The 26,897-nt window shown below is 43.6% G+C and overlaps 1 protein-coding gene across 1 annotated transcript in view; it reads right to left on the reverse strand.

The window, feature by feature from the left end:
• cep104 (centrosomal protein 104) overlaps nucleotides 1–14,480 on the reverse strand; it is an 83,496-nt gene extending 69,016 nt beyond the window's left edge. The window contains exons 1-6 of the mRNA XM_079525959.1: nucleotides 14,366–14,480; nucleotides 12,573–12,699; nucleotides 11,545–11,727; nucleotides 8,038–8,176; nucleotides 6,886–6,948; nucleotides 2,426–2,502 (exon numbers count right to left, since the gene is read on the reverse strand). Of these exons, the coding sequence (XP_079382085.1) occupies nucleotides 2,426–2,502; nucleotides 6,886–6,948; nucleotides 8,038–8,176; nucleotides 11,545–11,727; nucleotides 12,573–12,685 (575 nt within the window). The 5' untranslated portion in view covers nucleotides 12,686–12,699; nucleotides 14,366–14,480. The remainder of the gene's footprint in view (nucleotides 1–2,425; nucleotides 2,503–6,885; nucleotides 6,949–8,037; nucleotides 8,177–11,544; nucleotides 11,728–12,572; nucleotides 12,700–14,365) is intronic.
• Nucleotides 14,481–26,897: the final 12,417 nt, after the last annotated feature.

A 26,897-nucleotide genomic window follows, 5' to 3' on the forward strand; every position in this document is an offset into this window, starting at 1 on the left:
ACCTGGAGTGACTGGCTGGACGGGTGTCTTCCAGTCTCTGATACCAGTGACCTGGAGTGACTGGCTGGACGGGTGTCTTCCAGTCTCTGATACCAGTGACCTGGAGTGACTGGCTGGACGGGTGTCTTCCAGTCTCTGATACCAGTGACCTGGAGTGACTGGCTGGACGGGTGTCTTCCAGTCTCTGATACCAGTGACCTGGAGTGACTGGCTGGACGGGTGTCTTCCAGTCTCTGATACCAGTGACCTGGAGTGACTGGCTGGACGGGTGTCTTCCAGTCTCTGATACCAGTGACCTGGAGTGACTGGCTGGACGGGTGTCTTCCAGTCTCTGATACCAGTGACCTGGAGTGACTGGCTGGACGGGTGTCTTCCAGTCTCTGATACCAGTGACCTGGAGTGACTGGCTGGACGGCTGTCTTCCAGTCTCTGATACCAGTGACCTGGAGTGACTGGCTGGACGGGTGTCTTCCAGGTCTCTGATACCAGTGACCTGGAGTGACTGGCTGGACGGGTGTCTTCGTCTCTGATACCAGTGACCTGGAGTGACTGGCTGGGCGGCTGTCTTCCAGTCTCTGATACCAGTGACCTGGAGTGACTGGCTGGACGGCTGTCTTCCAGTCTCTGATACCAGTGACCTGGAGTGACTGGCTGGACGGGTGTCTTCCAGTCTCTGATACCAGTGACCTGGAGTGACTGGCTGGACGGCTGTCTTCCAGTCTCTGATACCAGTGACCTGGAGTGACTGGCTGGACGGCTGTCTTCCAGTCTCTGATACCAGTGACCTGGAGTGACTGGCTGGACGGCTGTCTTCCAGTCTCTGATACCAGTGACCTGGAGTGACTGGCTGGACGGCTGTCTTCCAGTCTCTGATACCAGTGACCTGGAGTGACTGGCTGGACGGCTGTCTTCCAGTCTCTGATACCAGTGACCTGGAGTGACTGGCTGGACGGCTGTCTTCCAGTCTAGCACGTTAAGAAGACCCTGCCTCGTCTCTGATACCAGTGACCTGGAGTGACTGGCTGGACGGCTGTCTTCCAGTCTCTGATACCAGTGACCTGGAGTGACTGGCTGGACGGGTGTCTTCCAGTCTCTGATACCAGTGACCTGGAGTGACTGGCTGGACGGCTGTCTTCCAGTCTCTGATACCAGTGACCTGGAGTGACTGGCTGGACGGGTGTCTTCCAGTCTCTGATACCAGTGACCTGGAGTGACTGGCTGGACGGCTGTCTTCCAGTCTCTGATACCAGTGACCTGGAGTGACTGGCTGGACGGCTGTCTTCCAGTCTCTGATACCAGTGACCTGGAGTGACTGGCTGGATGGTTGTCTTCCACCTGCCTCGTCTCTGATACCAGTGACCTGGAGTGACTGGCTGGACGGCTGTCTTCCAGTCTAGAGTGACTGGCTGGACGGCTGTCTTCCAGTCTAGAGTGACTGGCTGGACGGCTGTCTTCCAGTCTCTGATACCAGTGACCTGGAGTGACTGGCTGGACGGCTGTCTTCCAGTCTCTGATACCAGTGACCTGGAGTGACTGGCTGGACGGGTGTCTTCCAGTCTCTGATACCAGTGACCTGGAGTGACTGGCTGGACGGCTGTCTTCCAGTCTCTGATACCAGTGACCTGGAGTGACTGGCTGGACGGGTGTCTTCCAGTCTCTGATACCAGTGACCTGGAGTGACTGGCTGGACGGGTGTCTTCCAGTCTCTGATACCAGTGACCTGGAGTGACTGGCTGGACGGGGGTTTTCCAGTCTCTGATACCAGTGACCTGGAGTGACTGGCTGGACGGCTGTCTTCCAGTCTCTGATACCAGTGACCTGGAGTGACTGGCTGGACGGGTGTCTTCCAGTCTCTGATACCAGTAACCTGGAGTGACTGGCTGGACGGCTGTCTTCCAGTCTCTGATACCAGTGACCTGGAGTGACTGGCTGGACGGCTGTCTTCCAGTCTCTGATACCAGTGACCTGGAGTGACTGGCTGGACGGCTGTCTTCCAGTCTAGCACGTTAAGAAGACCCATGGAACGCATCACCTCGTGTCACCTTAGCTTTTAACCACTTTAACTATAATAACCATTATTATTTTAAACTTTAGCTGTTGAAAAATAGCAGATCTACAAGCTCATAGCGCGGCGGCTTCTTTCACAGAGAAATGTTTTAACTCAAATCTTTGCTTCTGGAGGGGGTCCCTCCCTGGAACTCAATATTATTCAGATGGGGGTCCGCGGCCAAACACTGTATAATGTTTGGGGTCCTTGACATGAAGACGTTTGAGCACCGCTGACATAGAAACATAGAGGTTTTTCAGAAAACTGTCAGGCTTGACGAGACTTTTACTGGTCTCAGGTCTTGTTACTGGACTAAATTGCTTGTTATTGTCACGGCACAACAAAAAAAGAACCGGGGGTTCAACGTCCTGCTCTCACCCCATGTAGGCCGAGTCCAAGGCTGTGTCCAGCGGAGTGCTGTTGAGGTAGTGGTCAATCAGCTGTTCTCTGCTGGGCTGGGTGGGGGGGGGGGGGGGGGCAAACAGATGGACAGAGGTTTCACACACAAAGATTTACAAACTCCCAATGTATTCGTGATATGAAAATGTACGTGCGTGCGTGCGTGCGTGTGTGCGTGCGTGCGTGCGTGCGTGCGTGCGTGCGTGCGTGCGTGCGTGCGTGCACCCTTGCGTATAACCCTTGGATGAGCGATAGATGTTTGACTTCACGTGGTGTGTGAATCCAGGTGGTTGCATTGGGGGCTTTGGGATGTTAAATCTTCCTATAGTGGGAGTGGGTAGCATATAGCACAGTGACCCTGGCTTAGGAGTATAGTCTAAAAAGTGCAGTGAACACACCCAAGTACACTACAATCCTCAGTCGAACCCTGGCCGGGGATCGAACTCCCGACCTCCCAGTTTCAGCGCGGGCACTCTAACCACATTGCCACAGTCTGGTTCTCAGGGCCCTAATTAGACGATCTATGGGTGCACGGCACGGAACGGAAGGCACAAGCTGCAACAGGGGTGCGTCCATGCCAATTTGACTAGTTATATACAGCACACGATCTGGGCGCCGCAAACACCAGCGTGTGGCAGTAATTGGCGGTGGTAAGCCTCTGAATCAGTCATGGGTGTGTTTTCAGTGACTTGACAAAGACCTCACGGTCGAAACGTTGTATTATCGTTTGCCTGCCGTGTCGTTGAATAAAACTTTGGAGCATCTTAAAGTGAGTTGCGACTCGCCCCTGCTTTGTTCTCTTGTGTTTTGGGTGTTACATTAATTAAACCATTCCCTTTAAAACCCATTCAGGAGGGGAACCCCCTTTTGGTGTTTTAAACATTTATGTCATACTTTAGCTGTTGAAAAATGCCGTGCTACGAGCTCATAGCGCGGCACCAAGTGCCGTGCTACGAGCTTGTACATCTGCGATATTTGAAAAATCGTGAAAATGCCGTGCAAATATTTGAATATATATTCTTTCAGAGTGAACGTTTTTAACTCAAATCTTTGCTTCTGGGGGGGTGCCTGGAACAACATATTTTCAAATGGGAGTCCGCGGCCAAATACAGATATAATTCCGAGGGTCCTTGACACGGAAAAGGTTGAGCACCACTGACATAGAAACAGAATTTTCAGAAAACTGCGCACTGGAATTTTAACGGAACGGATTAGAGGAAAAGTGTGGGACCATCTACTAAAAACATCTGTGAAATTGTGACATATCAACATAATAATCAATGTCTCATTCTCAGATATGCTCTCTTCTATATGGAACCAATGACAAAGACGTGCGCTCTATGCGTCCCTGTGTAGGAGCTGTTAAATGCCCTGTGCGTCCCTGTGTAGGAGCTGTTAAATGCGCTATGCGTCCCTGTGTAGGAGCTGTTAACTGCCCTGTGTGTCCCTGTGTAGGAGCTGTTAAATGCCCTATGCGTCCCTGTGTAGGAGCTGTTAAATGCCCTGTGCGTCCCTGTGTAGGAGCTGTTAAATGCCCTATGCGTCCCTGTGTAGGAGCTGTTAAATGCCCTGTGTGTCCCTGTGTAGGAGCTGTTAAATGCCCTATGCGTCCCTGTGTAGGAGCTGTTAAATGCCTCTCCATTGAGTAGAGACAGATAAAGAAGCCAGGCTGCAATGGGCTCACAACATTCTTACAGTAGGAGAGGTATAGGAACTCATTTTATTCTATTGTGCAATAAAATAAGCGGGCTTACGGAGCAAAATGCATGTCTTTTTCTCTGCCTCTCCTCACCGCTTATCTTTGGAGGCACATAACAGTGTCTTGTTTAAGTGATTAGTCATAGGATTCAAGAAAAATATGGTGCTTTAAAAAAAAGTTTATCTGCCGTTTGAGTGACAAAAACAACGTACATGTTTTGTGGTAGGTATAGGCTGCAATATGGCAAATTGGCTGATGGCAACGCAAACTCGCCATATATATGGATTATCATAATATGATAGGGTGCAGTACTTAGTTTAGACAGTCATTAGTCCTACAACTACAACGTATCTCAAACCCTCACCCTAAACCTAACCTCCCACGGGGCAGCACACCTAAACCTAACCGTAACCCATGTCAAACCAATGACTAGTCTAAACTAAGTATGCACCCCGATATTATGTTATATTATATATTATATTATGTTAACGTCAATGTGTAATCTCTTAGAAATGTCACCTAAATTGTTGAATATGAGTGTTGTGTTGAAATTGGATGGATTTTAATTGATCCATCTCTAGGCGCACTAAGGATATGTTGGAGCTCAGTGTTTAGACCTGCTTTGTTCAGGTCGGAAGATAACAAGATAACAACGGTGCTGCCCGTTAGTAACGCTTTACGTCGGGCGGAAGATGGAGACCTGTATACTTTGTGTTCATTTGCATTATTTTAGAGCATGTTACATTAATATTTAACTGGACAAACTTGTGCACATGCAATGGTTATGCATGGGTTATCCATGATAGCAAAGCCTATACCGATGTTGTCAAAAAAGGGTCATATCTGCCGATACCGATTCTGACCGATTCCGATATTATACGGATTATGCTGCCTTTAAACATTAGAAATTCACAAAACAAAAGCATGGATGATGGACAGTCACATTATTATTGCAGCATCAATATCTGTGAAAAGAATCTGGATAACTTTGAGACCGAACCGATATTTTTATGGCCGATATGGCCGATTTCGATATGCTACCAATCATATCGTGCATCGCAACGGTTGGGCACTACTGGAAGACGAGCCATCCGTAGTGGAGGGAGAGTGGATTCAGTGCTGTGTCAGGGTGCTCGTATGAGGATTAGCACAGTAACAATGCAAAGCTTGTTCACTGAGATCTGTGTGTGTGTGTGTGTGTGTGTGTGTGTGTGTGTGTGTGTGTGTGTGTGTGTGTGTGTGTGTGTGTGTGTGTGTGTGTGTGTGTGTCTCTGTCACTGTACTTGCACGCGTGTGTGTTTGCATGCGTGTGTGTACAGCACTTGTCAATGTGAACGTGTACCGTATACTGTTTTACTGTATGTGACTGTGTTTGTAAGTGCAGAGTTACATTTACAAGTCTGTGCCTGTGTGCCTATGTACGTGCGTAGTTACAGTATATGTGTGTATGTGTGCACAAACCTCATCATATGTGTTTGTTTTGTGCGCATGTGTGCATATGCATTTGTCAGTGTGTGTGTGTGTGCATGCGGTGTGTGCGTGCGTGCGTGCGTGCGGTGTGTGCATGCGGTGTGTGCATGCGGTGCGTGCGTGTGTGCGTGCGTGCGTACGGTGCATGCGGTGCGTGCGTGCGTGCGTGCGTGCGTGCGTGCGTAAGGTGCATGCGGTGCGTGCGTGCGTATGGTGCATGCGGTGCGTGCGTGCGTGCGTGCGGGTGTGCTTTAAGCTGTTCTCTCCCCTCCAGGAGCTGTCCGTCTTCAGGTCTATCTGATTACAGCCGCTAACTAAAGGCCTCCTGTGTGATTACACACTGCCTCTACCCTCTGTGTTTTATGACTACATTCCTCACACATACAAACACACACACATACAGTACACAAACACACACACATACACAAACACAAACACACACACATACACAAACACACACACATACACAAACACACACACATACACAAACACACACATACACGCAGTGGTGGGGAAAAAGTACTCAAATGTTTGACGTAACTAAAGGTATCAATACTGCAATGTAGAACTATGCTTCGTTACAAGTAAAAGTTCGGAATTCTAAATTTACTTGAATACAAGTACAAAAGTGACAGTATCAAAATGTACTTGAAGTACCAAAAGTAAAAGTACTAATTGTGCAGAATGTTCCGTTTAAAGTTGTCAAGTGTATAATAATAATCTTTTGAAAATAGCAGATCTACAAGCTGTGAGCTTGTACAGTAGATCTGCTCTTTTCAAATGGCCAAAATGTAGGCTATATATATAGGGCTGAAGTGGTTAACGCAATATTTGCCTCTGAGATGCATAGTGGAGTAGAGGTAAAAGTATTGGAAATTGGAAATACTCAAGTAAAGTACAAATACCTCACAATTATACAAGTAAATGCACTTAGTATGCAGTTACTTCACACCCCTGGTCTGTACTAAGATGAAGACCCCTGGTGTATTTATTTACAATGAATTCTAATCAGGCCTATTTGCAGCGCCAAAGAAGGCTGCACCTGTCATAGCGGTTTGAAAGCCAACTGATTGCTAAACAAATCAAACGTGTTATGAAATGTAACCGTTAACATCATTGCAAGGGGGAGAAGTTTCTTCATAAACTGAAATACAACAGCACCCCCAGCTGTTGTAAAGACGTAAGTTCAGCGTTGAGTGACGCCAATGACAGGCAGAGACACAGAAACAAACGTTTTTTTCTTTTTTTTTAAAAGAGTGGTTCAACTTACAATTGTGTTAAAAGCATTGGAGTCCACAGAATCTCCCAGAACATTAATGGCAACCAAAGCAACCTGTAAAACAAAATGTAAAACAAATCAAGGCGGTTGAATGAAAACTGAAAATGAAAATCTGAAATGAAAGTCTAATGTCCGACAATAGCGAATGAGAATATAGAATTGATTTCCAGAGGAAGTGCACCTGCTTTTCTTTCTTTACCAATATAGAATGTGCCTTTTTCAGTTTTCACCGTGAAAAAGACATGCATGTGAAGAATGGATGAGTCAGATGACATGTTACTTGGTAATTGACACCTATTACAAAAGTATTGTCAAGCCATCACAAAATAACTAATACACTGTACTGACTGTAGTAATATAGTTGTAGTTTACACACAAACACAATTCACCATTATACCATATGCCTCAGATTACATTTGTAAAATAATGGTGACAACATACATGACTAAAAGTGTGAAAGTCAATCATTATCAAACCATCCCTAAACATTAATTCAAATGGAATCGAATCATGACCTTGAAGTCAAACTGCTCTGTCAAGAGCCTGAATGGCAGCTGTTCATTGCAGTTACAAGAAGAGCCACTAGATGGCAGAAAAGTACTTTACATGTTTCCTCACCTGCAAAAAGTTCTTTAACTTGTTTTTTTGTGATTTAAAAATTGAATCAATTCACAGCCATAAAATGGTAAGTAAAAATGTAATCATGGATTTAGATATTAGAGAATGGTGATGCCTTAATAAATGCTCAAAGCTAATATTGCACAGTAAAATCATCAGTGTTCTGTTAACTCTGTAACCTCGCGTCACCAGGCTTTCCACCTCAGAATAACACATTTTGGGCGGGAACCCCTTTTGGTGTTAGCATTATGTTATGCTTTACCTATTGAAAAATAGCAGACCTACAAGCTCATAGCGCGGCACCAAGTGCCGCGCTACGAGCTTGTAGGTCTGCTATTTTTGAAAAATCAAAGAACGACTGGCATAGAAACAAAAAAAAAGAAAAAAAATGTTTTTTTGTAAATAATTTGGGGACCCCCCAAAATAAATTTGGGACCCCCGAGGGGTCGTGACCATCAGGTTGAGAACCCCTGCCCTAGACCACTGGTCTGGTGTGTCCTCCTCCTCCTCATTGTTTCAGCATACCTGGCTGTAGACATTGTAGCTGTTGACGTGGTTTGCGTGGAACGTTATTCTCAGGTACGTTCCGATAGCGTCCACGTGGACGGACTTGAGCTCCCGGGCTTTGAATCCCGTCTTCTCATTGTCTGACAGAGAGACATACCTGTAGGGAGAGTACAGCACACAATGTTGCTTTTTTATCATTTCATTATGTAGGCCTAAAGGATAATGTCTGGCTAGCTGGTCATTGTTGAGAGATTCACCAGGGTGATTAACCACAGACACCCTGCAGGTGAATTATATCCCAACAAAGACCAGCTAGCCAGACATTATCCCACTTATTACACAGCTACTAACATAAAATAATAAATAGACAGTTGACACAAAAGGGCTATAAGTAACATGGGTTTTATTCTGCAGGTATTCTGCTCAAGAAAGTAGTTCCTTTTAAAAGTTGTACTGGTGCCGGCACCTCTTTTACGGCGCTGATGTGGAAGTGTGGATTGATATGAGCCGAGTGCTCTGAGGCAGGCTTTGATCAAAGCTGGCGTCGATTAGCCATCGGTCTGTTATAGAGCGGAGCGGTCATTATCGAGAAATAACAGAATCAAGCATTCAACCAAGCCATGTAATAAGAAGCACTTAGTCCGTCGGAAGGAAACCACGCACTCCGTTTTTTATTTTGTATTCATAAATCAATGCTGTTGAACATCCTTTACGTCTGTGTGTTGGTTTAAAAAATATATTGAACCAATGAAAAGTATTAGAAAGTGCTTCGGACAAAACCTCAACTCCATTGAGCCCTCAAACTGTCTCCTAAAGCAACTAACTCCACCACCTCTCCCCCCCTCTCAATTGACAATATATAAATTCACAATACCAACTTTGATGAGGCAGTATTGCATTGATTTAAAAATATATGGTTTCTATATTTTCTGAAAATGTGATATTTTTCATTTCCTGAAAAATGAACATTTTGGAGTTGATTGGTTTCAACTATGATTTGGTTTCTTCCCAACATGACAAATATGCAAGTTCTATCAGGTATATTGCCATTGTACAAGCGGGTGCAGTACTTAGTTTAGACTGTTTTTGGTTTAGACTAGTCATTGGTTAGACCAGTCATTAGTCCTACAACTACAACCTATCTCAAACCCTCACCCTAAACCTAACCTCCCACAGGGCAGCACACCTAAACCTAACCTTAACCCATGTCTAACCAATGACTAGTCTAAACTAAGTATGCACCCCGTACAGGCATATACAGTACTAATGTCATCATTCAATCATAACTGATTTTTTTTCTTGTAGGATCAATAAAGGTCTGCCCTCCTGCCTGCCTGCCCACCTGCCTAGAAGAGTGTAATTAGGTAATAAGAACCTGCTACTGTACTAGACATTTATTTGTGCAGTCTGATTTGTGGGATTCATAAAATAGTACAGAATAGATAGGTCATAAACGCCCTATTGCACTGTTCAGTGTTCACACACAATTATGTTCATTGCTATGGAGGAGACAGAGATCCGTGTGGCATGCAGAACAATTCCGCTTCAAACAGAGAACGCCGTGCCACGGATTTATTGCTTCCTCATCCGTGTTTGACATGTCGGCACGCAGGGTTGCTATGCTTGGAAATGTTCCTTCTATCATTGTCTCCACCAGGCCGAAGGCATGGGGAGAGAGTATGTATGTTTTGCACTCCGTCCGTGTGTGTGTGTGTCCTTCCGTCCGTCCGTCCGTCCGTCCGTCCGTTATCAGCTAATCTCCGGCACCGTTGGCCCGATCAATGCCAAACTTTGCACACACACTCCCTGGATGCCAACGATGAACCTCTGCCCCACATTTTCCAGAACGGCCTGTTATAGCGCCACCATGAGGCAGCTTTTCACATCGTTTACCTAAAACTGCACCGATCTGCGTGATACGTTGCATGCACACTCCCTAGAGGCCAAGGACAAACCTTTGACCTGCATTTTCCGCATCTGCCTTTTATAGCGCCACCAGGAGGCCGACTTTTGGAAAACACATTTTTTGATATTACTCCTCCAGATTCTGTCCAAAAATCTCACAAATCGTTACACAGTATCTCTATGGTCATGTGCTCAAGTCGGATCTGTCCGATATTTCATATTCCATCCTAATTGGCTTTCACAGTTTGCAAGATTGCCCCGTTTTGAACAAAAGCCTCAAATCATGAACGCAGCATGCAATTTACGTGAAATCTTTCACACATTTTCTTACTAGGCTGAGGAATATATCCCACCCTTTTCACATTGGCCTGTTATAGCGCCACCAACAGGTTGATTTTTGCAAAACACATTTTTGGAACAAAATGCTTCAAAAACATGTTTATATTAATCCTAAACATTTTGCCAAACATCTCACACAGTCCTATCCTCCTGGTGGAGACCTGTGCCCAGAAGGGCACTTTTTCTAGTTTTCTATTGTATGGTTTGGAATATGGGATATGACATTTTAATCTGAACGCAAGGCATTCCTAATCAATTAAAGATATGAAATAGGCTGAGGTCTTGATGGAAACTACTCCAAGAGTAGTTTAAAATGTGTCTTTTGTTATTACTCCCACAGATTTTGTCCAAACATCACACAAATGAGTACACATTATCTCAATAGTCATGGCATCAAGACGGACCTGTGCGATTTTTCATATTTCGGTTCGCCCCGTTTGTGCCACGCCAGGTCTCACCGCGCCCGTTTGTGCCATGCCAGGTCTCGCCTCGCCCGTTCGCGCAACTTCTGGTCTTTGCATTGACTTTGTATGTAATCGCGCCACTCTAACCATCCAAGTCTGAACACACCTTTAGTGGAAATTGACGGTCTACAAGCTTTGTGATGTTGACCTCTTATGGCAAGCCCAGAGTAGGGACACCGGTATCTCCAGTCTGGGGCAAACATTTGTCTTAAAGACTAGATCTACAAGCTCACAACGCATTGCATTGCATTGCATTGTGATGGGTAGATCTGCTAGGAGCTTTGTCCTATAGTGGGGAAAAAAGGAGCAAACAATGTATAGAGCCCTGGGGTACGCCAGCCCGGTCAACAAATTATATAGGGTTTCAGTGAATAGAGGTCCCGTCTTACACAGAGCTCTCGAGGAGTTGAACCAGTGGTTGGACCTGGCTGACACGCTGTAGATGTTAACTCGCCTAATACCGGTCCGTACCGTTCGTTGTGATAGGGTTTCAAAAAGATGCGATGTAGTAAAACATGAATGCAATAAAACAGGATTTATTTGACTTCATCGTCCATTTCTTTCCATACACAGATTGGGTGAATGAATTATTCTTTCAAACATTTTGCCCCAGCCACACGTTTGAACAAAGGTAACCAGCGGTCAAAAAAAACCATTGCCCTTCTGGGTCAATCCTCCCACCCATGACAGTGAATTTTACACTTTTATACAGCAGAGCACCCCCCCCATGGTCACACAAATTCATTTTACATTTCATACCCATTTGGCTCCTACACAGTGGTTAAAGTTTAGTGTTGGTGACCGCAGTGAGTCTTACCCCAGTCGGCGGAGCAGCCCAGGGGACCCGGGGGACCCGGGGGTCTGGGCCCCTGGGAGTGAATCTCCAATGTGGAACTCCACCTTGGCTGATATCAGGTACTGGTGGGCCAGTAGCTGCAGTTTCCTCACACGGCAGCGCTCCGTCAACTGGAGGGTGATGTGTTGGGGGTAGGGACACCGCCTGGACACACACACAAACATTGCATAATATAAGTCTGCATTTTGATTTGATTTGATCATTGATTTGATCATTGATTTGATCATTGATTTGATCATTTTGATTTGATCATTTTGATTTGATCATTTTGATTTGATCATTTTGATTTGATCATTTTGATTTGATCATTTTGATTTGAAGTGTGTTGTGTGGAAAAACAAAAACATATGTCAAACTAATATCTCCTCCCTAAACCCAAAATGGAAGTATTCAAACAGAAACATTAATTAATTCATTTCCTGTAAGACTTCACAATTTGATGCAGCCCTAATGCTTAGTTTGTTCAAATTCTGATACAAAACACAACCTTAGCAGAACAGTACTGATTGACAGCATCGAACTAAAGACAGAATGGTAAAACCTCAGGGAGGTCGAGGGAACCAGCTGGGCCTGGATTCTACCTGCTCCCCACAATGATGTAATTTGCCTAGAAATGTGTTTAATTGTGATAGAACTGTTTATAAAATGAGCCATTCATTGTACCTGTGACGTATCGTTGCATTTTATCTCTATGCACATATACTGCATGTGCTCACGTCAGTGTTTTATTACTAGGCAAAAAGTTAAAAACCTATTTTAAACTCAGTCTATTTGAAAATAGCCGATCTACAAGTCAAGCTCACAGCTATTTTTGAAAAGAATGTAGACAAATCTTGACAAAATTACTGTACTTTTACTGTAATTTGTCTGTACTTTAACTCAGGTACAATTTTGAATAGAGGACTTTTTGCTATTTTGAGTATTTTTATTTTGTGGTATTGATACTTTTAATTAAGTAAAACATCTGAGTACTTCTTCAACCACTGTACCTTGGGGATCTCCAGCCATTGACAGTGGGTGCATGGACCATAAGGTCCTTGGCACTGAAGTTCTCCTCATGACCAGAAGAGCTGACCACAGTGAATCCAATCTTCCTGGGCATTCCTCTGACAGAAACTGGGCACGGAACAAAAAATGGAAACATTGAAAGGTTGGCCCATAATAATCCCAACATAAACAGTTTGAATGTAACCAACAGACTTCGATTAATTGAATACAGTACACAGGACCACAATGACAATGTATATACATTTGCTAAATACATTGAAATGTTAAAGAGTTTAAACTGTTTATTATCAGTTTATTGACTTCCATGGACCCAGACCAGACTGTCCAGTAAGTAATTTAAAGAGGGAGTGCCACAATTCTTGTATTTTTCCAGTTTTTCATGTGTCTATGAGGTGACAGTACTTCATTAGACACCCTGGAGTCCTTTTTATGTGCAATGGTGTATAGAGCGTCGCAGTCCCGCCCCATTTCATGACGACGCCAGGCCCAGGAAATGAATCCCAATGCATTTTTCCCATAGACATTTCAAAAAGTATTTATTTAAAGACCTTTTAAGCGTCGTACGAAGCCAACTCGGGTCGTGACAGATCATGACAACAAACACAATATTTTGGACCAAACAAATAATTACAAAGTTAAAACAACAAAAAAAGTGTTTAAGGCATAAACGTCTTTAATTAAATACTTTCTGAAAAGTCTATGAGGAAAATGAATGGGGATTTCTTTTCCGGGTCTCTCGAAGGGGCGGGACTGCGATGGTCTATTCACTTTGTATTTAGGGTTTCTTCCTGGAGGCTGAACCCTTGACAGTCAAACGGGCCAATGAAATAAACAGTAATATAGTGACATCACACTATCAGCCCCTCCCCTAAGCCCTCCCCCGTTATCATACAACTACAGCTGTGGGTGCGGCTTAAGTTCAAACCAGGCATACTTAATGAATTGGTGGTCGTGCCCAGATAAAAACATTTTAACAAATACTGTACACTTTTTTGAAAAGATTATACCTCCTTATATAACAATAAGACCTGATGATCATGTTTTAGGGTGGAAAAAAATCACGGCACTCCATCTTTAATGGACACACAAGACTGAAGGAGACCCCTCCAATTTGTTAGAATAACGAGATTATACACTGGAGCAGCTCCCCACATAACAATAAGCCAATATTGGACTGTCCATCTGAACTATTTATTAATACTAGGATAGCAATAAAATATACTACTATAAAAAACAGAGTTAGTTACCTAACATATCCAGAAATACTGCAATTACAAATTAAAATTCAGCTGAAACTGTTTTTCTTACAACTTTAGTTATTGATGATGACTGCTATCTGATTTAAGTGGACATTCAATCTATCCACCCATGTGACTATAAATTACCGCACTTAAAATAATGTAAGTGTAAATAATGCTCAAGCTGATTATCCACTGAAACAGAATAGGATTAAGTGAGAAGATTAGATTACACAAGGCGGGCATGGCAGAGAGACAGCCAACCATTAAATTACACCGTGACTAAATGCATGTTAGTTCACTTCAAAATCAAAATCAACCTAGTAAACTAACACTAAAGGAACTCCTGTTGCAGTTCTGGATGACGTGATGATATGCAGCCCTTTATATATAGCTTTTCCCGTTACCTTTTTGGAACTGGATTATGAACGTCTACATTCATGCAAATGTCCTGACAGCCTCCTTGCGACATAAAACACCCGTTGAGGAAACATGCTGTGAATCAACACGAGGCTGTTTTAGAAGACACATCTTACCAGAAACATCACAAATATGTTGACAGCTCTCCAGCAGAGTCTCATGTCATCTCCATAACCACCAACGACAACAACCAACTCCACAACAGGGGCCGGGGAGACATGCGCAACTGCGTCGTCGTGAGCGTCAGACGCATAGAGGATTGTGGTTAATGTAGTTTGCAGTGTGGAAAAAGTACTCAATTGCTTTACTTAAAGGGATAGTTCAGATTTTTGGAACTTAGGCTGTATGAAATACTTGCCATTAATATAGTGTTTGCAAGTTGCAACCACTATATTAATGTATTAATTGATTGCCTGGTGGGAGTTCTGCTCTGGTTTTGGTCAATATTAAGTAGTTTCGGTCATTTTGTGGGGGGCACTGGGGCCACGCAGTAAAAGTAAATTAATTCACAAAACTAACGTCATTTGTATTGACCTATTTCTAAAATATTAGCGCAACTTTCGTTGAACTTTGACCCCTCTATCACATAAAACTATTTTTTGGGCGTAGTGATATGGACACAAAAAACTGTTCTGTGTGATAGAGTCTTGACAGTTCCCAGTAACTGACAACATTGACACGTCATCATCAATAAATTAAAATACAAATCTTCACTTTCCTACATTACTATAGATGCATGGTCAGGGACCACATGTAACACCTTCACGGCTTCCACGGACCAGTGGACCACCTGTTGAAAACCCATGCATGGTCAACTCTTCTCCCTTCTGGCTCCAACACTATGGAATGCACTTCCCATCAAAATCAGAACTGCAGCCTCACTCCCAATCTTCTGCTGTAGTCTGAAACCCCACCTCTTCAGACTCCATCATGGCCTGTAGCCCTGACGACCTTACGCAAAGGCTCAACTTATGTAACTAACTGTAGATATCATAGTAGATAGTATTTTATCTAGACTTAGCATTTTATGTAGACATAGCACTATGAAGTATACATGCATGGTTTCATTATGTAGATATTCCACTGTTACGTTCTTAGCTTACATTTATGATTCATGATAACTACTTTTTTTATGTATGTGATGTATTGCCATGCTTTTTGTTCTTGCTTAATGTAAATCACTCTGGATTAAGAGCATATATCTGCTAAATGCTGTGTTATTGCGAACGCAGTGATTGCGAACGCAGTGAGCACTAACTATGAGACCTAGCAGAACATGTCTGTGTGTGTGTGTGTGTGTGTGTGTATGTGTGTGTGTCTGTCTGTGTGTCACGCTGTAACACCACCCGCCCGCCACCAGAGGGCGCAGCTGTATCACACACAAAAAACACACACACGCACAAAACTTAACTTTAAAAAAAAACGTAACTTAAAAAAACACTTAAAAAGAAAAAACGTACAAAAAAAACGTACAAAAAAAACTTACAAAAAAAACTTACAAAAAAAACTTTAAAAAAACACACACGCACGCACGCACACATACACACACTAAAAAACGTAAAACACACACACACACGCACGCACACATGCACAAAAAAAGTAACTTAAAAAAAATCTTAAAAAAACACTTACAAAATAAAATAATAATAAAAAAAGAGAACTTAAAAAAAACCTTAAAAAATATGTAATTTATTCTAATTGTTGTTATTGCAATTTACGAGCTGCGTTCGCTTCCCGCGTTTGCGCGTCTTACTTGTTGTAAATTGTGCATGGTTCAGAAATAGTGTTTGACTGGCTCTATTTGCCTCCCAGTGTCCCAATGCGACAAAACTGCTGTGCTGACTGGAATTGCTGGCCTATGCATATATAATCCGGCCCTGGTGGCCACATAATAATTTTAACACTTTCTGTACACTTTTTTGAAGAAAGAAAATCCTTCCTCACAGTACCTGATGATCATGTTGGTTAGGGTGTGTAGTGTATCAAAACCAGTTGAAGAGGATGTAAATGATGATGACATTCAGGAGTGATAAGGAAGCAGAGTTTGAAACAGCAGTATGCGTAAACAAAGGCCCCAAATCAAGCACTCATCTCATCTGTCAAGATTATTAAGTTATTTTTGGAGAGATGATTATCATCCAAACATCTGTCATGGTACTAGGCTAGTATCTATCATAGCAGTTTGGCCAGTTATATGTTTTGTTTTTGGTTATGGAACCACACAACGATTCGAAGACCAAGGGAGATATTGCACGTATTACCTTCAGGTAGTAGTTAACATATACAGTACATCATTTATTTTATTATTATTATTATTATTTTTAGAATCAGAATATTGTCACATCACAGTTATACAAGTAAAAAAGTGGGTGAAATTAGTTTTGGTGCATAGTTCCCATCGTGTCATTTTTCCAAGAAAACAAAGAAAGGGACGAAGAGAGAGGGGAGGTAAGGAGATAAAGGCAGGAATTAAAGAAGACAGTTTAAACGCCTTTACCAAAAGAAGTACAAAAAGATATTTAGAAGCTTGTTTCACAAACAGCACAGCCGTAGGGTCTCTCATAGCTTATTTATAGTAAAGGCCCTATTTATTGTCAGGGAGATGATGAAACGGATATATGGTGAACCTGGATTAATGTGTCCGTTCATTACTAGCTGACACCTGGCTCATCCAACCTGGTTCCTCTGAGCTACGTAGGGCATTAAGCAACTAGTCGACAAGTAAATCCACTAGTCGACCTTGTTGGTACTAGTTGACTTAGATTTTGTAGGCCTCAAGATCAGGTAGATTATAGTTATAGTCACCAATGTACACATTTTCTGAATGTTTTTTAAATGTAAAAAAAAAAAATATTTTTTACATAATAGGTACTGTAGTTAAACAACTAGTCTAGTAAAATGACTAGAAGTGAATGCCCTAGAGCTACGGCATCAAGAAACTGCAGACTGCCTGTGCCAGCTAAAGGAGAGGGTGGGGCCCGGCCCGCTTTATGAGTTGGAACAGGGAGTGAGTTCCAGAGGGCAGCATCTGAGAAGGCCCCAGGTCACCCAGAGGGCAGCATCTGAGAAGGCCCCAGGTCACCCCACATGTAATAAACGTCTGGGTTTCCGAGGCTACCCCACTTTGTCTTGGGGACCACCAGGAGGTTGGCATCACCAGACCTGAGGGAGTGTGGTGGTGGAGGAGGTCAGAGAACTAGCTGGAGGCTAGGTTGTTGAGGGCCTATACAGGTGGTGAGCCCAGTCATCAACGGACGGCATGGTGATATACCGCCACGGGTTGCTTTTAACCTGCAGCACATGTCGGGAGCGACGGTGTTGTCGGACTAATGACTGTAGGACTGTTGGTATGTGTAACCAACGTATGCACCCCACGGGGGGAGTGCCTCTGACACCAGACTGATTACACCTCAAAATACATACATCAATAATAGGATGTATTACATCGCTGTACCCACACTGTACATCATGTGGAGTTCATCTATTTGAACGGGTAAAGGACTAGTACTAATAACTTGGCAACAGTCACACATGCACTTGTGCACGCACGCACACACGCACGCATGCACGCACGCACGCACGCACGCACGCACATACACACACACACATACACACACACAGCCAGGGAGGCATGCCAGTGATGCCACATTCCAACACAACTCGATTGCATTGTGCACCATTTTATCACTCTCACAATGAAACATACATTTCACACTAAATTAAATGTAACTGACATTGCCGCATGGGCAACATCTTCAATGTTTGTGTTTACATAGGAGGGACTAGCGCCCCTCAAAAAGTGCAACATAGATACTGTGCGCGCGCGCGTGTGTGTGTGTGTGTGTGTGTGTGTGTGTGTGTGTGTGTGTGTGTGTGTGTGTGTGTGTGTGTGTGTGTGTGTGTGTGTGTGTGTGCATTCTGATCCACCACTGGCGATGAGACTCAGCAGCAGAGAGGTCACAAGACATGTGGAACCCAAACGGAACATAGGGCCTGCATCCCATATGGGTTTTCAACCGATTATGAACCAGGGACCACCACCCTGACTGCATGAGAATCAACCTGGGGACCACTGTTGTGTTGGGAGGAGGGGGGATATGGGCGTGGGGGGAACCTTCCATATTAAACTCATGTTGCTGTTCATTGTAACTTACTGTATGTATGAGCGAGTAGACACATGCCATTCATTATGGGCACATTTCCTTATAATGGTGACTCAACCAGACAATCCGGTACAGTTAATTGCCTTGAGATTCCAACTCCCCTTTCTTTTTTTTATATTCTTTTATCCCACGATTTTGTAACCCATTTTTCACCCCTGTGTCAATTATCTAATGTGATCCTGGGCTCTACACACCCTCCACCAACCTAATTTTAACACTTTCTGTACACTTTTTTGAAGAAAGAAAATCCTTCCTCACAGTACCTGATGGTTAGGGTGTATACTGTATAGTGTATCAAAACCAGTTGAAGAGGATGTAAATGATGATGACATTGACCTATTCAGGAGTGAAGCAGAGTTTGAAACAGCAGTATGCGGATACAAAGGCCCCAAATCAAGCACTCATCTCATCTGTCAAGATGTTTGTCTCCTGTAACAGGTTATTAAGTTATTTTTGGAGAGATGTACTGTAGCAGATTATCATCCAAACATCTGTCATGGTAGGCTATCTATCATAGCAGTTTGGCCAGTTATATGTTTTGTTTTTGGTTATGGAACCACACAACGATTCGAAGACAGAATCCCTGCTTGGCCATGGGAGATATTGCACGTATTACCTTCAGGTAGTAGTTAACATATACAGTACATCATTTATTTTATTATTATTATTATTATTTTTAGAATCAGAATATTGTCACATCACAGTTTTACAAGTAAAAAAGTGGGTGAAATTAGTTTTTGTGCATAGTTCCCATCGTGTCATGTTTCCAAGAAAACAAAGAAAGGGACGAAGAGAGAGGGGAGGTAAGGAGATAAAGGCAGGAATTAAAGAAGACTTACCAAAAGAAGTACAAAAAGATATTTAGAAGCTTGTTTCACAAACAGCACAGCCGTAGGGTCTCTCATAGCTTATTTATAGTAAAGGCCCTATTTATTGTCAGGGAGATGATGAAACGGATATATGGTGAACCTGGATTAATGTGTCCGTTCATTACTAGCTGACACCTGGCTCACCCAACCTGGTTCCTCTGAGCTACGTAGGGCATTAAGCAACTAGTCGACAAGTAAATCCACTAGTCGACCTTGTTGGTACTAGTTGACTTAGATTTTGTAGGCCTCAAGATCAGGTAGATTATAGTTATAGTCACCAATGTACACATTTTCTGAATGTTTTTTAAATGTAAAAATATATATATATATTTTTTTACATAATAGTTACTGTAGTTAAACAACTAGTCTACTAGTAAAAAATGACTAGAAGTGAATGCCCTAGAGCTACAGCATCAAGAAACTGCAGACTGCCTGTGCCAGCTTTAAAGGAGAGGGTGGGGCCCGGCCCGCTTTATGAGTTGGAACAGGGAGTGAGTTCCAGAGGGCAGCATCTGAGAAGGCCCCAGGTCACCCAGAGGGCAGCATCTGAGAAGGCCCCAGGTCACCCCACATGTAATAAACGTCTGGATTTCCGAGGCTACCCCACTTTGTCTTGGGGACCACCAGGAGGTTCGCATCACCAGACCTGAGGGAGTGTGGTTGTGGAGGAGGTCAGAGAACTAGCTGGAGGCTAGGTTGTTGAGGGCCTATACAGGTGGTGAGCCCAGTCATCAACGGACGGCATGGTGATATACCGCCACGGGTTGCTTTTAACCTGCAGCACATGTCGGGAGCGACGGTGTTGTCGGACTAATGACTGTAGGACTGTTGGTATGTGTAACCAACGTATGCACCCCACGGGGGGAGTGCCTCTGACACCAGACTGATTACACCTCAAAATACATCGCTGTACTCACACTGTACATCATTTGGAGTTCATATATTTGAACGGGTAAGGACTAGTACTAATAACTTGGCAACAGTCACACATGCATGCACGCACGCACGCACGCACGCACGCACGCACATACACACACACACACACACACACACACACACACACACACACACACACACAGCCAGGGAGGCATGCCAGTGATGCCACATTCTAACACAACTCGATTGCATTGTGCACCATTTTATCACTCTCACAATGAAACATACATTTCACACTAAATGAAATGTAACTGACATTGCCGCATGGGCAACATCTTCAATGTTTGTGTTTACATAGGAGGGACTAGCGCCCCTCAAAAAGTGCAACATAGATACTGTGCGCGCACGTGTGTGTGTGTGCGTGTGTGTGTGTGTGTGTGTGCGCATTCTGATCCACCACTGGCGATGGCCTGCATCCCATATGGGTTTTCAACCGATTATGAACCAGGGACCACCACCCTAACTGCATGAGAATCAACCTGGGGACCACTGTTGTGTTGGGAGGAGGGGGGATATGGGCGTGGGGGGAACCTTCCATATTAAACTCATGTTGCTGTTCATTGTAACTTACTGTATGTATGAGCGAGTACTAGACGCATGCAATTCATTATGGGCACATTTCCTTATAATGGTGACTCAACCAGACAATCCGGTATAGTTAATTGCCTTGAGATTCCAACTCCCTTTTCTTTTTTTTTATATTTTTTTATCCCACGATTTTGTAACCCATTTTTCACCCCTGTGTCAATTATCTAATGTGATCCTGGGCTCTACACACCCTCCGCCAACCTAGTCCCCATATACAGCATGGGGGACATGGGGAGAGCAACGGACTTGAACTCATGCTTCCTTCATGCCTGAGTGTCCAGGTTGCTCCTTTACACCTGACAGGGGGGAGTTTCCCTGGTTGGACGTAGCGCGTGGAAAGAACACGTTATTCCAGCCAGTTCCTTTCCCCTCCATCAGGCGCCCCGGCTGGCCAGGGGGAGGCAGTTTAGAGACCAGTATTACTGCATGTTTTTTGTCAGGCTATCTACCCTAGGGGACACGGGGAGAACATGCAAACTCCACACAGAAGGGCCCTTTCGCCAACCCCGCCTCAGGTATGGGCACTGATGACGCGGGGGAGGAGGCACACCACCCGAGCGGGAATCGAACCCAGGACCGAGGCGACAGCACTACCAACTGTGCCACCGTGGCCCCCCAACTCCCTTTTCTGTGGGACTTCCCAGTAACTGACATCAATGACACGTCATCATCAATAAATTAAAATACAAAATGTCACTTTCCTAAATTACTAGACGCATGGTCAGGGACCACATGCAACACCTTCACGGCTCCACGGACCAGTGGACCACCTGTTGAAAACCCATGCATGGCCATTAGTTCCTTCAGATTTGTGATACGAGTGTGTCTCGTCTGTCTGTCTGTCTGTCTGTCTGTCTGTCTGTCTGTCTGTCTGTCTGTCTGTCTGTCTGTCTGTCTGTCTGTCTGTCTGTCTGTCTGTCTGTCTGTCTGTCTGTCTGTCTGTCTGTCTGTCTGTCTGTCTGTCAGTCTGTCAGTCTGTCAGTCTGTCAGTCTGTCTGTCTGTCTGTCTGTCTGTCTGTCTGTCTGTCTGTCTGTCTGTCTGTCTGTCTGTCTGTCTGTCTGTCTGTCTGTCTGCCTGCCTGCCTGCCTGTTCAAGTTATTCTTTATTGTTACATCTTGTGTACAGGTTCAGGGACATAAGAGTATTTATATACTTAATTTGCTCGGACATCGTAGCAGCATCAGTACCAATAGTAATACAAATATAGTAGGCTAATAAGAAGAGCATAAAATAAAAATCTATATTACATACAGTACAGATACAGTATAGCAACAGCAATGTATACACAACAGCTGAGAAACAGTTTCTCTTGGTGCTGTGCATGAAGGTCTTACACCTGTGTTACAGTATCAACATCTGATGTAAACATTTGAGTATGATAAGCGTGCAGAAGCTGTGCGGATGTTTTTTCTTCTCTTAACATCTTATGAAAACATATTTATTCCTATTTCCTCCACACCCTTCGCATATTAGGCCTGCACATTTCAACCAAGCTAAAGAAGAAAGCTCATATATATGTGTCATGTGCTCTAGGCAGGAACAATGATGGAATGCATTTAACTAAATTTCTGTGTTAGCCGATACCGATACTGAATACCAATACCAGTGTTGTGATCTCATGTTGTGTTTATATCTAGCTATATATCTCGTGTTAGCAGACTCCTTACTCAATGTGCACTTGCAGTTAGGGTAGATGAAGGCCTGTCTGAATGCTTTACTCATGTAGTAGTAAACTGCCTTTTTAAAATTTCTCTACAAGTGACAAGGACATATCACCACATTTGTGGTCTTAATGCTGGTACTGCTGATCTAATCAACAACAAAATCATCTTAGGCTATTTTTGGAATATATATATTACAATGATCTAAATCCCACAAGATATTCACATGTCCATTTCCATAGTAGGATTTCCATAGTAACAACAAGCAATGGTAGCTTCTACACCTGTCAGCACATACAGTAGGCTATGCAGGATATCTCTCTGTAAATCTCTGTCTAAATGTTTTGTATTGACTGTAGTGTAGCAACTGTTCACTTTGGATTTCATTTCTCTACAGATGACAGGGAATTAACACCACATTTCACCCATCACTTGTCCTTGGTAAATGATGAGCTACTCAAACAAAAAATGAGGATGCAGCGATGGTGCGTTCCCACATTGTCGGGTTGGGTTGGGTTGGACTAACCACGTTCAGTGGCGTGCACAGACATTTAGAGGGGCAGGGGCTCAAGTGAAAAAAAGGGCACCTTGTGCAGCGCGTGGAACCGGCCGGTTGCCTTAATAGTGTGAGATTTATAGATTTTGGGGCCTAAATAATATATTAGAAGCTTTTTTTATCAAGAATTGATCAATGTCACCATACTGTACAGTGTACACTGTAAAAGAAAACCCCCTTTTTTTCTTTTTTTTTCAAAAGGGCACCTTTGTCCAGAGGGAAAAGGGCAGGGGGTGCTCTAGCACCCCCTAGTGTCTATCTGTGCACGCCACTGACCACATTCACATTTCCTCAAAGCAGCTACATTATATAAGGAGGTGCAGTGCCACTGTTCACCATCACTGATCTGCCCACCTTGTCTTCACTATGAAGATGATGTGGACTCTGTGTCTCACCTGGAGCCTCTTCTATGCAGGTAACTCAACTCACTCTCAGAGCGACTTAAAACTTTCTTTTGTTTTCCAGTGCAATTGCGTAAATTTACTTGACATTAATATACAATAATATACAACATTGTCAGCGGGCACCAGATGGTTCCCATTTGGGCTTGCCCGTGTGGGCTTCAAGTGGGTTCTACCTGGGCCCTAGGTGGGCCCCAACTAGGCAATTTTATGTGGGACCGGGTCCTAACTGGGTTTGCCCATGTGGGCTTCAAGTGGATTCTACCTGGGCCTGAGGTGGGCCCCACCTTGGCAATTCTGTGGGACCCACCTTTTTCCCATATGGGATAGATGTGGGATCCAAGTGGGCTTGCCTGTGGGATCCACATGGGCCAAGACTGGCCCATGTGGATCCCAAAGGCAAACCCACTTAGGCTTGAAGTTGGTTCTGACTGGGCACTGGTTCCTTTGAAAAGATGAAAAATGTTAGAAAATATATCTTTGACAATGTTTATTTAAAACATGACAACAAGATAATAAAAATACATGGTGAAAATAATAATAATGATAATAGATAAGATAAAAATAGAAATAAAGACAATAAAGACACAGGTTACTCTTAAGGAAGGTAGCAGAAGTGTCAAAGTGCATGAGAAAAAGGCACACACAAAACAGCAAATGTAGATCTTTTTATACAGTATAATAAATAAAATCACTTTAAATGCAAAGAAATATACCAATTATGCTCCACAGGGACTAACAGAACAAAATATGGTAAAACAAAAAAACTTGCTGACTGCTGAATGCAAACCTATTTCATAACAAATCACAGGTAGAAAATGTGAGAGGTATATGAAAATCGTTTTTAGGCCTGAGGAAATTCATGTTTCAGATGAATCTCGGCTCTGTGTGTGTGGGTGTGTCTCTTGAGCCTTTTAGCTCAATGTCCTTTCTGAGATACAGAGCTGTGAATGGTGGGCTTAGACTGGAAGTGGATGCGCGCGCATGTTCAAAATGGCCGCGGCCAGTGTCCCACTCTGTGTTGATGCGGTTAGCAACATCAGCTAGCGTTATGATCGGATAAAAAAATGGATTAAAGAATACAAGCCCTCAAACCCGAAAATCTCGGGTTTGGCGGGCTAGGGTACTAATTTAAACCTTCGTGTTCCTCGTTTCTGGCGGACTCCGTGTTAGTTGTCCTCCAACATAATGACAAGAAGCCAACTGGAAAAAATGTGTTGGAAAAAATGAAGGCCATCTCCTTTCTCCCTTCCTGGGGACCGTACCCAAGTTCCCTATGTTCCCTCAGCCCCCGTTCCCTCATTCCAAAACAGACAGAGGGGGGGGGGGGGGGGGGGGGGGGGCTGGGCCTAGTTGGCTGTTGCCTATAAATGCTCAGTTGAACTTCTGCTCTAGGGGGGACGACAGCAGTTTGCAGCAGAGACTCGGTTCCTCTTGTCCTCCACCCTTTGCCTGCCCTTTTTGTTTGCTTTATAGTTTCTTTGAATTCGATTCCCTTCTGTGTTCAGTAAGTTATGCCTTAGTTCCTTTTGTTATCTCCCAGCCATTAGTATTTCAGTTTGTTCCCTTTAAGAGTAAACCCAAAGCAAAGCAAAGTTACTATATTTACCCAGGGTATCTGGGCTAAGCTCAAGAACTTGTTTCCAGCCAGGCCCTGCTCATAGAACATTTCATGGTAGTGGTTCAATGCCTTGCTCAAGGGCACTTCAGCGGTGGTAATTTTAACGTGTCGGACCGCTGATTCGAACTGGCGACCTTCCGGTATCAAGACCGCTCCGCAATCCGTTCGCCCACCGCTGCCACCCCCAGTTTGTTATTCTTATTATTCTTCTATCTGTATTCACTTGTCTAATGTAACTCACTGTCATCCTGTAGGGGTGTTAGGTCCCTTTTTGTTGTTTTCACTTTATGGTAATTCTGTTAGTTAGGTTAGTTAGGGTTTAGTAATGTATTTTAGTTTCTTCTTGGTTAGGGATTGAGTTAGGGGTAAACCTCTTGTTTTCTAGATAGATAATTTTTTGCTAAGATGTAAACCGCACCCTGAAGCCAATACTTATTTTTTAACTGAAAAGAACAAAGATTTGAATCAATTGTCTCTGTTGACAATGAAAAGAGCGATAATAAAACTTAAAGTTCTTTTTGAAAACTGTCTCCTCCATTATTATGTTACCCTTACCCTTACCTTACCCTAGACAGGGGGTCGTAACATAATTGGGGGGGGGGGGGGGGGGGGGGGGGGGTCAAATTACAATAACAACTAAATCATAATAACACTCAACAAGCATAATTCATGGAAACCCTTGATCCACAGACCTCCTCAGCTCTGATCAAGGTTGGGCACCCTAATCAAACTACTACTGTGACACTGCATTCTTTTAAATCCTGACATGGCCTTCATGAATCACTCATCATGTACTTAATTATCTGTGTTGAATCTCAGGTATAGTTTTCTCATCAACATAGAGTACAGTACCACACTTTAATGGACTGACACCAACTATTTAAGCTATGTTGACAAACACAAAACTAGTTTAGCTTGTAGAACTTCCTGTCTCCTCATGTCCCCAAGTAACACTGTCCTCTGAAAGGCCATCTGCAATAACCTAATATGAAGTATACTGCACACCCATTCACCTTTGCAGCTAAGTGTCCCTTTCTCGGACTGCAACTGTACTTACTGTATAAGACCCATTTATTGAAATCCCAAACATGGAATATACTTGGACCATGCATTATGCCACATGTAATGCCTGTCTCAGGACGGCCACCTGCCAGTATACAGTGGATAACTTCCCAGTCTTGCTGGGTAAGTTGGGTAACTATATAGCTAACTACTTTAACCCTGACATCCCAATTTTTGGCATGTCATTATAGGCTAAGAAGAAAGGACAATTGCTGATCTACAAGGTCACAACATGCCGTAATGAGTTGTGAGCTTGTAGATCGGCTTTTCCCCAAAAATAGGTTTTGATAAGTGACTTATTTTAAAATGTGTAGCGCAGTGGAATAGAGTAGACACTATGACACGTCAAGAGTCAATTAGTACTGTTAGTACTAATTAGTACGGTAATATCATTGATCACTTGTTTTGCATGTCCGTGGCAAAAATAAAACATTATTGGAAACGTCTATCACATTCACAAGCTGGCATAGTGATGCCCCCAGGTTTCATAATTACAGTCTGCTTGAGGTGTAATGCAGCTTTAAACAAAATAGCAGACAGTGGCACTGGTACATATCTGAACTTCTATGTATATAATACGCCTCTTGATGTTTTGTACTCATACCTGACGAAGACCCACAAGGGTCGAAACGTTGTTCATTAAAGAATGTTCCTGGGAGCAGAGAAACAGTGTGCGGACATCTCTTCCTTTTCAGTGTCCCTTCTATGCCCATATATGGAGTTATTTGTCAGGCATGCCCAAATATGGAGTCTATGCAGACATCAGAATGATGTCAGAACATGCCAGATC

This window comes from Electrona antarctica (assembly GCF_951216825.1).
Source record: "Electrona antarctica genome assembly, chromosome: 2".
NCBI lineage: Eukaryota > Metazoa > Chordata > Actinopteri > Myctophiformes > Myctophidae > Electrona > Electrona antarctica.